This window comes from Cupressus sempervirens, chromosome 3 (assembly GCF_028749045.1).
Source record: "Cupressus sempervirens isolate cs-2001-9-10 chromosome 3, ASM2874904v1, whole genome shotgun sequence".
Taxonomy (NCBI): Eukaryota; Viridiplantae; Streptophyta; class Pinopsida; order Cupressales; family Cupressaceae; genus Cupressus; species Cupressus sempervirens.
This window is the reverse complement of record NC_143120.1, coordinates 414,006,589-414,020,775: the sequence shown is the minus strand read 5'-3', so window position 1 is coordinate 414,020,775 and position 14,187 is coordinate 414,006,589. Positions and strand designations below refer to the sequence as shown.

The window sequence follows — 14,187 nt, the reverse complement described above, 5'->3', positions numbered from 1 at the left end:
AACATGGTAGATAGATTGACCGAATGGATGGAGTGTCTTCCTGCGCTTGGCATTCATTCCGAGTTGGTAGCAATTAATCCCACTATCAGATTGTGGCAAAACCTGGATTTCTCATCATTCGTGATTTGTGCGCCCATCAGAATCGATCAGTCAAACAGGCTCGACGAGCTAGCTGGTCCATGCAGGCCAATCACACCTTCGATCTTGCCACCCTGGCAGTCTCTTACGTTTGACTGGGTGCTTACCACCCTTTCTGTGCGACTGGGTGCTATGTCGCTATCGAAAAAGTTTTCGAAGATCTTGATAGCGCCATAGCACCTAAGGGTTTCATCCTGACTGTGCTACCTTTCATTATCTTGCCATAACCTTACATTAATTGCCATGTCAACTACGATGATTGCAATGACCGCCAACCGCCAATCGTCTTACTCACTGTGCTTCCAAATCCGAGCCCACGAGGACACGCAATGCACAGGTGCTAACTCGCTATCATAAAACTCGCGCGGCTTCTTCATGGCGAGATAGCGCCCACCGTTGATCTCCGTAGATCTGATGGTCACAAAACTTAACCTCCCGCGACCCTCCTTCTCTATTGATTCGTTGGGCCCGCTGATACGTGGCGTCTCCTTGTTGGTCTGTTAGTTACTTAAATCTGACTGCACCGGTGGCATGAAATGTGGCCCCACTAAGACACGTGGCGCACGGGCGCTATGTCGCCGATGTTAACTCCCGGGCAGTTCTCGATAGCGAGACAGCGCCAGTCGTAGATCCCCACGGATTCGATGATTGTGAAGACTCGCCATTCATTCTGAGACTACTGGGCTTGCTGGTACACTGTGCACTGACTCATACACATGGCACCTCCCTACTTGGTTCAACGAAACACTAGCTGGCAACTCAAGACTTGATCTATAGAGTGACCACGTGTAAGCTAGGCACCATGTTGCTATGCGAAAATTGAGACCAAATTCCCATAGTGCCATAGCGCCCACTGACAGCGTGCTCTGAGATTTACATGTGTCCCCATCTGATTTGCCACGTCGACTGCACTTGCACGGCACCTACTGGGACCTATCCGTCTGATCATTCCTTGCCACAGTGAACTTTTCGTTTGGGCGCTATGTCGCCATCGAAAAAGGCATGGGTTTTTCATTGGCGCCATGGCGCCTCACCATTTTTTGAAACCTCTGGGCCGTGAAACTTGTTTGCCCGCCGCCATGAAACTTCTGACCTGCCATACTCTACGATCTGCAACCGGACCCATCCCACTCGGCGCCATGTCTGTAACTACACCACACTCTGGATGACACCTAGCAATCCTTGGTGAGACTTGGTCCTGTCGATCCACGTGGCGGATGGTCGCTATGTCGCCATGATAAAATCTGTGCATCTCTGCCATAGCGAGATGGCACCATCCGTTGATGCGACCCAATCCGACAATCGTGAGGACTTGTCGTACCTCGTGCTTTCGCCCTCCATGTCAATACACCTGGCATCACCTTGAGACATGGCCCCACCTGAAACATGTCACCAGGGCACGATTTCGCTGTCATAAGACTCGCGCAAATCCTCCATAGTGCGATGGTGCTTAACGTTGATCCGAGCTGATCCGACGGTGGTGATCGTAAGCCCCGACTGTGTTAGCCGTGCCGACAGGAACTCTGACCTGGCACACGTCGTTCCTTCTAATTTTTTTCCACAACACGTGATTCTGTTGGTCATTGAAACTCACCGCCATGACTATTTTTGCGGGGCGCTGTGTCGCTATGGAAATTTTCTGGCTGATATGCGATAGCGACATAGTGCGAAGGGCGTCAAAGAACCTTTTTCGACCCGCAGGATGCCAGACCCACCCCTACAACGTGTCGTTAGGGCGTCGTTGCACTATAATAAATATCGTGCATTTCCTTTATATCACAATGGCACCAACCGTCGGTACCGCTTAGATCTGACGGCCAGAAACTTGCAGGTCGTAACATTAAAATACTAATTCGAGACTAACCGTTGTACGAGCCACGCTTTCAAATTTAAATCCTTGGCGGTAAAACCAGAGGTAACAGGAGGATTAGACATAGGTAGGTGGTGACTCAAAGAAACTTTCTTAGTTACTGGCCATAAAGAAAAAGACAAAAACTTAGGCCTTTTTTTTTTTTTGTATTGTTTCTTATGTTGTAGATCTTCTGGGAAGACCTACCTATGAAAACTCAAGCCCAGCCATGTGTAGCTCTATTTGGTTTTAAAAGCTTTGATAGTAGCTTTAGGACTTGTCTTTGTATGGCTAATTTTTTCACGAAAACTCCTATGGACATAATTAGTATATAGTTAGGTAAGTACTCGATCTAGTTATGTAGATTTTGGGGGGCAACCCTTAAACATCACATGCTAAGGAAGAAATTAAACTTGGAAAAATAAGTCAACTTTGACTATTTAACACTTTAAACCTAGGAATCAAGCTTATTCTATGATGTTTAAGGCATCTGGTTTTGGATATTATATGCTAGGGTTATAAATTTGGGCCACTCTTAAACATCACACACTAAGGAAGAATTAAGCTTAAAAAAATAGGTCAACTTTGACTATTTAACACTTCTAGCCTAGGAATCAAGCCTTACCATGTGATCTTTAAGATGTCTAGTAAATTTGTTGGTTATCATGTTGTTTATAGTCTACTTTTAACATATTTTCTATTACTTCATTCTTAAGAGACAACTCCCTTATTTCCACTAATTTAATATTAAAAAAAAAGAAATAAATAAAATTAAACATTTGAGAGACTAGGCACTTCATCTCTCTTCACACATTTTGTGGAATGAAAAATATTACCATTGTCTTTTGGTTATATTGCTTTCACAATTCAACTACAAAACTATAGTAAATAAAATGATAAATAATCCACATTAAAACATGGTCCATTAAGTCTTGTTGAGTTCAAGGCTCAAGTCTTGTTGAGTGCAAGACTCCAACAGCATAAGGGATGAGGCCAGGATCATTGTCCGCGATGATTTTTAAAATGACTATGCAATCTACAGTCAATAAAATATCAATCTTCTCGAATGATCTAAATTATTGATACAAAGTTAGATCACCCAAACTCCAATGCAAAGTTTTTGTGGCTGGCAGCGACAAATGCTAAATTTGTGACAATGACCTCCACCATATAAAAATTCACTCACCGATTTGAATAAATTGGTTCATGTTCTCAATGGTGACCGTCATTGTGGTATTGATCCCACACTGCAACAATGTTTTTAAGGCTACAATTGCAGCGTCCTCTATCATGTGAAATGGTCATGTACAAAGATAACAATATTGCTGTCTGGAAACATTTTGATGGTCCTTGGTGGAAACTTTACCTTACGCATAATAAATTATCAAGGAATAATTTGTCCTATGATAAATTTAGAATGCATACAATAGATTTTATGTAAATTATGTTTAATTGTCTTGAACAATATATAAAGTGCTCACAAATATTTGTACGCTAAGATCTATCCTTAATTTGATTGAAAAAAATTAAATGTATTTTAATCACATATTTAAATGTAGAAAAATCTTTAAGAAGCTGATAAGGCCTTGTTTATGTAATGTCTTCCACTTTAGGGCATGTCAAAGATGTTGAATACAGTGTAAAGTTGCTAAAAATTGGTCCATATTCTCCATAATTTTTGACATGTCTAAGATCTCCTGAAACATATCCTTAAAGTAGTCTGTCACTGAAAATGTGTTCAATGTTCCATAGTTTTTATAATGTAATTGTTTAGAAAAAGATTTGAGTGTCATTCAGTTGAATTTTTTTTATGAAGGCTTAGCATTATTTTCTATTTTTCTTGATTAAAAAATTAAGGATTGATGGGTATGCATTTTGTCACACCAATGAGGAGTGGAATTTTGTTCATTGGTAAGTGTTTCAATATTATCCACTATGGTCTTTAACATGAATAAAATAGCAGCCAATGCGGGTATAGTATTCAATGTGGTGCACAAAGCCCTTAATTCAGCGAGATTTTCCAATATCAAATCTTCAATTTGAGGAGGGTTTTGAGGGGGCACTAGATCATTTGGTGGGGGGGTTACATGGAATAGTATTTCTTGCCTTAGTATCATCATTTCGGTCAGCCATACGTATAAATTTGAAAAATATTATTTATATTAAAAACAACCTAAATTTCAATAATTTGTATTATATTAAAAAACCTAATTTTTAAAAAATTCAATTAAAACTATCAAATTTATAATAAAATTTAGCAAATTTATAATATAATTCATTGAAAACATTAATAAAGACAAAGAAACACTTAGCAATAATGTATACCAGATCATTGATTGGATACCGCAGCTTCAAGCAAAAAAAATGTATTGTGAAAAATTGCTTGGTTTTTTTTTTAAAATCACAATCGTAGGTATTGGGTATCTAAATTTATATTAGATATTTGATTTCATATCGGATATCTAATATGAAATCGCCGATAAGGCTTTGTCCTAACGTTTTAGCTTTGGTATAAAGATGAGTGGAAAAAAGTCAGAGTGGATTTTGAAATAGTTTTAGATGTTTTCAAACAATATTTTTTTCACATCACCACTATTTGGCACACCATAATCCTGTACATACCCACACACACACACACACGCACACACACATATCCTTTATCCTATTTCATTCTACTAAGGTGTGTCAAGTGTAGATTCATGTCTCTTGATTCCTTTTTCACTACAGAATTCATTGAATTCATTTAAGATGAAATCTCCTCCGTTATTTGACCAACATTTCGATTTCTTTCCTGTTTCTTTCTCATCTCTAGCCAGATACCACTTGAATTTTTGAAAGGCTTCAGATTTATTTTTCAAGTACATCACTATTATCATCCTAGATTAGTCATCAAAAGATAAAATAAAATAAATATCTCTGTGGTAGCTTCTATGCCAATAGGTCCACAAAGATCTGTATGAACTAGCTCCAAAACTTCTTCAAAATGATAATTCTTTCCTTTTAAGATTGTCTTTCCCATCTTTCCAATTTGACAATTTTTTCACATGCCAATATTAGGTTTCCTTAGACTTGAAATACCTCTTAGTCTTTTATTTTTTCTTATATTGACTAGGTTATCAAAATTTACATGACACAACCTTTTATCCCATAACCAAATTTCCTCTACTTGTCCAATGAAATATGAATTTTCATTTGGATCTAGATAGAATAGATTACCTCTTTTCTTTGCCAGTCCCAACTAGATTTACTTTTCCATCTAGTAGCTTGGCCTTTCCATTCATAAGTTCTACCTTGAATCTAATGTTGTTCAACTATGCCACACTAAGTAGATTGAGTTTCAGTCCTTCAACCCACTAAGCATTGTACAATCTGAATTCATTAGTTAATGCAATGCAACCTTTTCCCTTTATATAACAAGATTCATCATTTCAACATCTAACACTCCCACTAGAATAGTGTTCCAAGTGCTCAAATTTTGTTTTATCACCAGTCATGTGGTGAGAACAACCACCATATATGATCCATGTGTCATTGTCGCTACTATGAGAAATGAGGGCCATCTTATCATTTTCATCATCTGATTCATCTTTAATAGCAATATAAACCATTTCATCATCATCACTACTATTAGAGTCCTTAGACATGTAACAAGATTGCTTACCTTTATCCTCGTATTCTTTGTAACTCTTGAAATCTTTCTTTCCTTTGTACTTGTTATACTTCTTTTATTCTTTTCCTTTTATGGACTAAAGAAAGCACCTAGAACTTTGTATGCAAGGTTGGACAAATATTTTACAAATTTGGGATTTGCTAAAGGTATTGTAGATAGTAATTTATATTTGAAAGATATTAAAGATGACTTGTTGGTTATCTTGCTATTTCTAGATTACATAATCTTTGGTGGTAATGATGAAGCAAGTGAAAAATTTACTAATGAACTGAAGAATGAATTTGAGATGAGCGCAATTGGTGAGATAAAATATTTCTTATGTGTAAACATTGTGAAGAATAGTGATGGTATCTTCCTATCATAGACTAAGATGGTATCTTCCTATCATAGACAAAGTATTTGAAAGGCTTGATAAAAAAATTGACTTGGAAAGTTGTAACCCTACTCATACACTTATGATATCTTGTAACAAGTAGCAAAGATGAGAAACTTAAAATTGAGTAGAAGAAGTATAGATTCATGATTGGAGTCTTGCAATATTTGACTCACACTAGACAAGATATAAAAAATGTAGTCGGTATAGTAGCAAGATTTTAAGAAGGCCCTAAGGAATCACACTACAAATAGTAAAGAGAGAGTTCAGATATTTGAAGGGTGCACCTAATTTTAGCTTATTCTATGACAAATCAAATAACTTTACTATATGTGCTCATTCTGATATAGATTGGGAAGGTAGTATGGATCGTAGAAAGAGTACAAGTGGTAGAGTATTTTTCCTTGGAGGAAGATTGGTTTATTGGATGAGCAAGAAACAAGATTCTATTTCATAGAGTACACTAGAAGAAGAGTATGTACTAGCAGCACACAATTTTAATTATATCATGTGGATGACATAGAAGATGAAGGATATTGGGATAGAGTTTATAGAACTTGTTATTATACATTGTTATAACATACAACAAGTATGTCTGTGAATCCTATGTCATACTCTAAGTCTAAGCATATATCGATTAAGTGTCATGTTCTAAGAGAGAAAGTTGTAGAGAAAGAGATCAGTCTATTGGTGAAATGGAAACCACACTCTAACAAGTAGTATCAGAGCTTAGTTATAGGTTCAAATCCTTAGACCTCCATGTAACACTAAGGGGGAGAATGTTTGAAAAATATTTAGCACTCCCCCAAAGATTTGTGACAAGGGCTTAATCACCTCCTATGTACTATAGGTTGAGTAATTGTATGAGACACTAATAGATCATTCTTTAGGTGCAACAAAAACCTCACTCTAACACTTAACTTATGGGTTTGGGAAACATATTTATTTTTAAGAGTGGTGCCAATTTTTAAGTGAGATTCCTTTATGAATTGAAATTTAATTTAAACACCATAATGAAAAGAATGCATCATTTCAAAGTGACTTTTTTAAACATATGTAGCTATAATGATCCAATCTATAAAGATTATGCAAATAATTTCTAGAGATTGTCTTGGTGGAGGATCCAACTTAAAAATCTATTTCTATCCTATCAAGCTCTTAGCATGAATTAGTGATTGCATCTCACTAAGATAAACTATAATGATAATTGGTAGTGAAATAGGTATCCATATGTGTCTCTTTGTTGGCATCTATATGAGCAATTTATTACCATTCCTACCAAAAATTATAGCAACTCAAAATCTATGTTTAGAAATAATGTTTTCTTTTGTTATTTCCTATGAGTATCTATCTATTGAATCAAGGTTTTTGGATTAAGGGACCTATTAATAATATCAATCTTGAGTTGTCAAAGGGTCCTAAGAAAGAGATCAAGAATAGAAGGTGATATGGTTAGGACTACATTTCCTAACATTGAAGACTATATGTATAAAATGCATGTGGGTAATTAACAAAGGTGGTACAATTTCATTCATGAAGGTGATGAAAGGACATGATAAAAATTTCTCCTCACATTTTTTAATCCTTGGAATGATACGAGAGTTACAATTAGTAGCATTACATTTCAAATTAATGAAGAAATCATTGTAATGACAACTGAATTACCCATAGAAAGTAGAAAATAGAAAAAGGTTACCAAGGTTTCAAATGAAACTAGCCTGAACAAACTTTTTGAGAGGGATAAATCTTTGGTCAAACACAAATGTGGATTTAGTCATGAGGACGTATGAGACCCATTGATTGAAGTATGTCTTTTGATTAAGAAGTACCTAGCACTTGAGGGTAAGTTCAGTGTTTTTCATTACTACCACTTGCATTTAATAAATTATCTTAGGAACTATGATGAAATACCCATCCTTTTCTTCTAATGACATCATCTTGAGGCTACAGTGATGGATGTTAGGAATAGGCAAAAGAAGGATAAGAAGTTTCTAATATTACACTAGATGCTCATCCTCCACCTTTATAATTTTTACTTACCTATTTTCCCTCTTTTTTATTGGAAACAATTATTCAATTGTAAATTGTCATTGATGTTTACACCAACATCACCATTAATTGAGCAATGTAAAGTTTGCAGTGTTAACCTTGTATAGCTTAGTATTAACCAAGCAATTAGGTAAAGAAGGGTTTCTAATATTAATTGGGCAGTTGGTTAATGAATGGATTATTGCTTGTAGTAATTGACAGAGTGGTTAGGGATCAAAAGAGATCAATATTGACTGAGTGGTTAGGCGAATTTGAGAAGTCACAATGTCAACCAAGTGATTAGTCCTAGTATTGATCAAGTGACACTAGAATGGAATTGTCAAATATTTAATTAATTGAGGATGACTATTTGGATATTTATTAATGTTTTGAAAGGGTATTCAAGAAAATTTTTCCTAGGTTATGATATATAAGAAATGTCAACTTGAGAGGAAAACATGTAACAAGGTGAACATGGAAAAGATGGATATATGAGCGAAGGCAAAAAGGCTAAGTAGGATAGTGTGGAAATAAGCTGCAAAGAAATATCTAATTAAGAAGTATCCAAATCTCAAGCCATAGTATAGATCTAAATCTACAAAGGTAGTTTCTTCACAAATCAATTCTAACTGATGTTTCTTTCTAACCATTGTAACAATAAAGAAATATCTTAATAGAGTTGACTTAACTAACATATATAAATCCTATAACAAGGTGACTTTTCAGGATTGAAATGTTTGAAGACCTCTAACCAAGTCACTCCTAAAAAGGTTATCTAAATCCTATAGCAAGGTCATACTTAACAGTATGTTTTGTGAACTTTAACAAGGCTGGCTTCTGATACCACTCACTTCATAAGAGTGAAAATAATTGTTACTAGTTACAAGGTGGTTTTTTCCAAATCAAATCATGGTGTCATTTGTGTTCATTTTATTTTCTTATGCTTCTGCAACTAAGTTACTAAAGGTTAATATAGATTAATAATCTTAAAATTACTTTGTTAACCATGCATCAATAACATTCTAGTGTTAACTGAGTTATTCAGCATTGCATGTTCAATAAATATTTAAAAAATCCAAAATTGAATACCTTATAGAGGTTGATTTGGCAGTATCTAAATAAGATAGTTATTGTGGCTAAAGGCAGCTTTGATAGATTGGCTTTGGGTATGACATGGTCAAATAAAATGGCAAATAAAAAGATGAAACATGAAGAAGAGAATTGATGGTTGGGGGTGAGTGAAAAGGAGAACAAATCAAGAAGGAAAAAAAGGAATTGAGAGGAAAATTTATTAAGTAGGAGAAGGTGGAAGAGAAAGACAAAGCAAAATACAAGACTTTAGATTCAGAGAAGGGCAAAGTTAAGAAGATGAAGGAAGCCAACCTTGATTCCTCTCATTCATTGATTAATTTCACTATCAACGAGAATGATTTCACCTCCCTCACCCCCCTTACTACTCAAACCACAAACGATATCTCTTATCAAAAAAGATAAAGAAAAGGTGTAATCTAGCCCCAGTTGTTACAATTCAAGGATACTATGATGCCTAAGGAAAAATGTGTAGGTTGTCAAGTTTTAGAGGTTATCACGGAGAGGGCTAGTGGTGATATTGAGACTCTTAAGACCAAATTTACTACCCTCAATGAGAGCTTTGATACCCTGACAAGGTTCATTGTGAAGGTTATGCATGCGACATCAACTATGTTAGAATTGCTCAAATGGGACAAGGAGAATTAGACATACGAAGGTGGTGACTCCAAGAAACTTTGTGAGTTCCTGGCCATAAAGGAAAAGACAAAAACTAAGGCCTTCTATTTTTTGTGTATTGTTTCCTATGTTGTAGATCTTCTGGCAAGACATACCTGTGAAAACTGAAGCCCAGCCATGTGTGGCCTTATTTGGTTTTAAAAACTTTGATAGTAGTTTTAGGACTTGTCTTTGTATGGCTATTTTTTTATGAAAACTCCTATGGACATAATTAGTATTCAGTTAGGTAAGTACTCGATCTAGTTATGTAGACTTTGTGGGGCCACCCTTAAACATCACACACTAAGGAAGAAATTGAACTTTGAAAAAAAGTCAACTTCGACTATTTAACACTTTAAACCTAGGAATCAAGCTTATTCTATGATGTTTAAGGCATTTGGTTTTGTAGAGATAGGGTTTGGATATTATATGCTAGGGTTATAAATTTGGACCACTCTTAAACATCACACACTAAGGAAGAATTAAGCTTGAAAAAATAAGTCAACTTTTACTATTTAACACTTCTAACCTAGGAATCAAGCCTTACCATGTGATCTTTAAGCTGTCCGGTAAATTTGTTGGTTATCATGTTGTTTATAGTCTACTCTTAACACATTTTCTATTATTTCATTCTTAAGAGACAACTGCCTTATTTCCACTAATTTAATATGAAAAACAAAGAAATAAATAAAATTGAACATTTGAGAGACTAGGCACTTCATCTCTCTTCACACATTTTGCGGAATGAAAAATATTACCATTTTCTTTTGGTTATATTGCTTTCACAATTCAACTATGAAACTATAGTAAATAAAATGATAAATAACCCATATTAAAAAATGGTCCATTAAGTCTTGTTGAGTTCAAGGCTCAAGTCTTGTTGAGTGCAAGACTCGAACATTGTAAGGAATGAGGCCAGGATCATTGTCTGCGATGATTTTCAAAATGACTGTGCAATCTACAATCAATAAAATACCAATCTTCCCAAATGATCTGAATTAATGATACAAAGTCAGATCACCCAAACTCCAATGCAAAGTTTTTGTGGCTGGCAGCGGTAAATGCTAAATTTGTGACAATGACTTCCACCATATAAAAATTCCCTCATTGCGGTATTGATCCCACATTACAACAGTGTTTTTAAGGCTACAATTGCAGCGTCCTCTATCATGTGAAATGGTCGTGTACAGAGATAAAAATATTGCTGTCTGGAAACGTTTTGATGGTCCTTGGATGAAACTTTACCTCATGCGTAATAAATTATCAAGGAATAATTTTGTCCTGCGATAAATTTAGAATGCATCCAATAGATTGTACATTACATAGACTATGTTTAATTGTCTCTAACAATATATAAATGGCCCACGAAAATTTGTACGCTAAGATCTATCCTTAATTTGATTGAAAAAAAATTAAATGTATTTTAATGACATATTTAAATGTAGAAAAATCTTTGAGAATCTGATTAGGCCTTGTTTATGTAATGTCTTCCACTTTAAGTCATGTCAAAGATGTTGAAGACAGTATAAAGTTGCTAAAAATTGGTCCATTTCGACATACTCATCTGTCTTATTATAAATTGAAAATGTGTAAAATAGATAGTACGTAAATTATGCACATTACTGTTGATTCGTCTTATTATAAATTTAAAATTTGTAAAACAGATAGTACATAAAGTAGGCACATTATTATTAAGATTCTTAAATCGACATTTCAAATTAGGTCATGTGATTTGTGCTTACGTGTCTGCCACGGCTTCATTCACCATGAAGGTTGAGGAAGCTCAACACCTATTTAAATGGAGGAGAGCCTCCTTCACTCGGTATCTCTTCAAACAATTCAGCTTGCTTGTTTGGTGTCTTCGAACAAGATGAGGGCTTTTATTAGTTTCATTCTTCTCGTTGTATGTTTTTTTCCATATTTCATAATTGATCCTGTTCATTAGTTTATAGAAATTCTTAGTGATTTCAGCTGGTTTGTAGAAGTAATAATCTAAGGTTTTTAGATGTTCATTAGTTTATAGAAATTCTTAGTGATTTCATGCATTTAATTAGTTCTATGCTGGTTTGTAGAAGTAATAATCTAAGGATTTTAGATGTTCATAATTAGAGTTCATTCAGGATTAGTTAATATAGGAAGGTAATAAACTAGTTTCGTTCTTCTTAATATATGTTTATTTCATAAAAGATCAATTCTTTTATGATCAGTCTTGATTAGTTTCATTTTTTCATTAGTTTATAGACATATATAATAATTTCTTGTATTTAAATAATATAATATATGTCATTTAATTAGTTGTAAAACTGAAAGTTTTTAAGATGTTCATCATTAGAATAAGTTCATAATCAATTAATCTATGAAGAATAACATGGTTAGTTCTTCTTAGTATATACTTATTTTATAAAAGATCAATTCATTTACGATCAACTAATTTATAAAGTTTCTAATTAGTTTCATTGTTGCTCATTAGTTTATAAACCATTCAATAATTTCTTTTATTTAAATAATCTTATATTAGATATAAAGTAGTACTAATACTAATTTTTAAGATGTCAATAACTAAAATTCATTCTTAATCAATTATTCTAAGAAGATCAACTAGTTTAGCTCCTCTGAGTATATGTTTATTTCATAGAAAACTAATTCATTTATGATCAGCTAAATTTTATAAAAATATTTATTAGTTTTTACATTTAAATAATTTTAAATTAGATTTGAAGTAATAATAACATAAGATTTTTAAATAATCATAATTAAAATTTATCTATGGCAAGTGAATCTATAAATATTAACTAACTTTGTTCGTGTTTATTTCATAAAGGATCATATAAATAATCTAAAATTAATTTTATTAACTTGTAATTTTTGTTTCTAGATTTGGTTGTGTGTATTTTTCTTGCATCAACCACCACACTCTGTGATCCATCATCAGAATAAGAGAATGCAAGAATGAATAAGTAAGAAACGATGATGGATCACAAACAAGTAAAAGATCAGAGAGTGTGATCTGAAACGTTAATGATAAGAAAATAGACACAATCCAATCGAATAACAAAAATTACATCTATAATAATTTATTATATTTGAATAAATTGTTTAAAAATGTAAAGAATAAGTTTTACAGATATTTTAAATCTTTTAAATCAGTAAAGCGATTTATTTTTACTGTAATTTTGTATCTCTTTGAAGCTATATGTTGAACACATTGTTTTTGTAATTGACAGTCAGTAGTGGCTAGCGGAAGGGCCCGTTTGGGAGGAGACAGGGAAAGGATAATAGCGTACTGGCGGGAGAAGCTGCCTGCGACGCCCATTCCAGAGAGTCTGTGGGAGCTCATCTCAGCTCACGATGATGGCCGTGGTGTACCTTCAAAGGTCGAGGAAGATGATACGTTCTCCACTTACGATCATTACACTCCATCACAGCAGAAGGGAAAGTCCTCATCCGCCAGCTTGTACCTGCTAGAGCAGAATTTGACGAGGGGAACCAAGGTGTACTCAGTGAACTTTTCCAGGAAGCGCAAGGCTCACTTCCTTCCACGCTCCGCGGCAGAGGAGATCCCATTCTCCTCCGACAAGCTCTCTCTGGCGTTGAAGGAGCTCAACGTGGCCCCTCATTCCCCCGCGGCCAATGCCATGAACCAGACACAACGAACATGCGAAAGGGCTGCTACGGCGGGCGAAACCAAGCACTGCGCAACGTCACTAGAGTCCATGATCGACTTCACCACGTCAAATCTAGGGAGCAACCGCTTAACTGTTCTGATGACGAGTGTTCCCAAGACGTCAAAATCTGTGGAGCAGGAATACGCCGTGTTGGGTGTGAAATTTGAGACCGAAGCGGGAGAAGCCAGCGGTTGTCTGCCACCTTTTGAGGTACGCGTACGCGGTTTACTATTGCCACGTGTTGGAAGGCACCAAGGTTGCGAGAGTCTGGATGGAAGGAGAAGACAGGAGCACGGTGGAGGCTGTGAGCCTCTGTCACACCGACACCAGCGCTTGGAGTCCCCAACACGAGGCACTGCAGAAGTTCAATCTGAAGCCTGGCGGTGCTTCCATCTGCCATTTCATTCCCCAAAACCACCTCGCGTGGTTCGCAGCCATCTGAGACCCACGCCATGCTGCTTTCTTTAATCCCCACATAACTAACTAAATAATGTCCTGCCTAGAAGTGGGGAGCAGCAGGACATGCGTGCTTATGTAGTTTTCTGGTGTGAGGAGCTGTAGCTCTCTCTCTCTCTCTCCCTCTCTCATCTTATACCACTGTAAATACTGTATGTACTTATTACTCTTGCTTAGCAGGGTATAACTAGTATTAATATATGGCTTGTACTCTATGTTTTAGCTTATTTTTATTCTATCTTTCTTCTTTGCTTTGAGAGAC

At 35.4% G+C, this 14,187-nt stretch overlaps 1 protein-coding gene across 1 annotated transcript; it reads left to right on the top strand.

Annotated features, from left to right (window-relative positions):
* Window positions 1-11,643: 11,643 nt before the first annotated feature.
* Window positions 11,644-14,152, top strand: LOC149566781 (BURP domain-containing protein 1-like). The gene is made up of 2 exons (XM_089820095.1): window positions 11,644-11,707; window positions 13,029-14,152. Exons 1-2 carry the CDS (start codon window positions 11,675-11,677, stop codon window positions 13,935-13,937), a joined length of 942 nt encoding a protein of 313 aa, XP_089676221.1. The 5' UTR covers window positions 11,644-11,674; the 3' UTR covers window positions 13,938-14,152.
* Window positions 14,153-14,187: the final 35 nt, after the last annotated feature.

Excerpts from the sequence above, each read along its gene's own strand:
- LOC149566781 (XM_089820095.1), top strand. The coding sequence starts at position 11,675 with ATGAGGGCTTTTATTAGTTTCATTCTTCTCGTT. Across the intron at positions 11,708-13,028 it reads TTAGTTTCATTCTTCTCGTT|TCAGTAGTGGCTAGCGGAAG; the intron begins GTATGTTTTTTT and ends TGTAATTGACAG.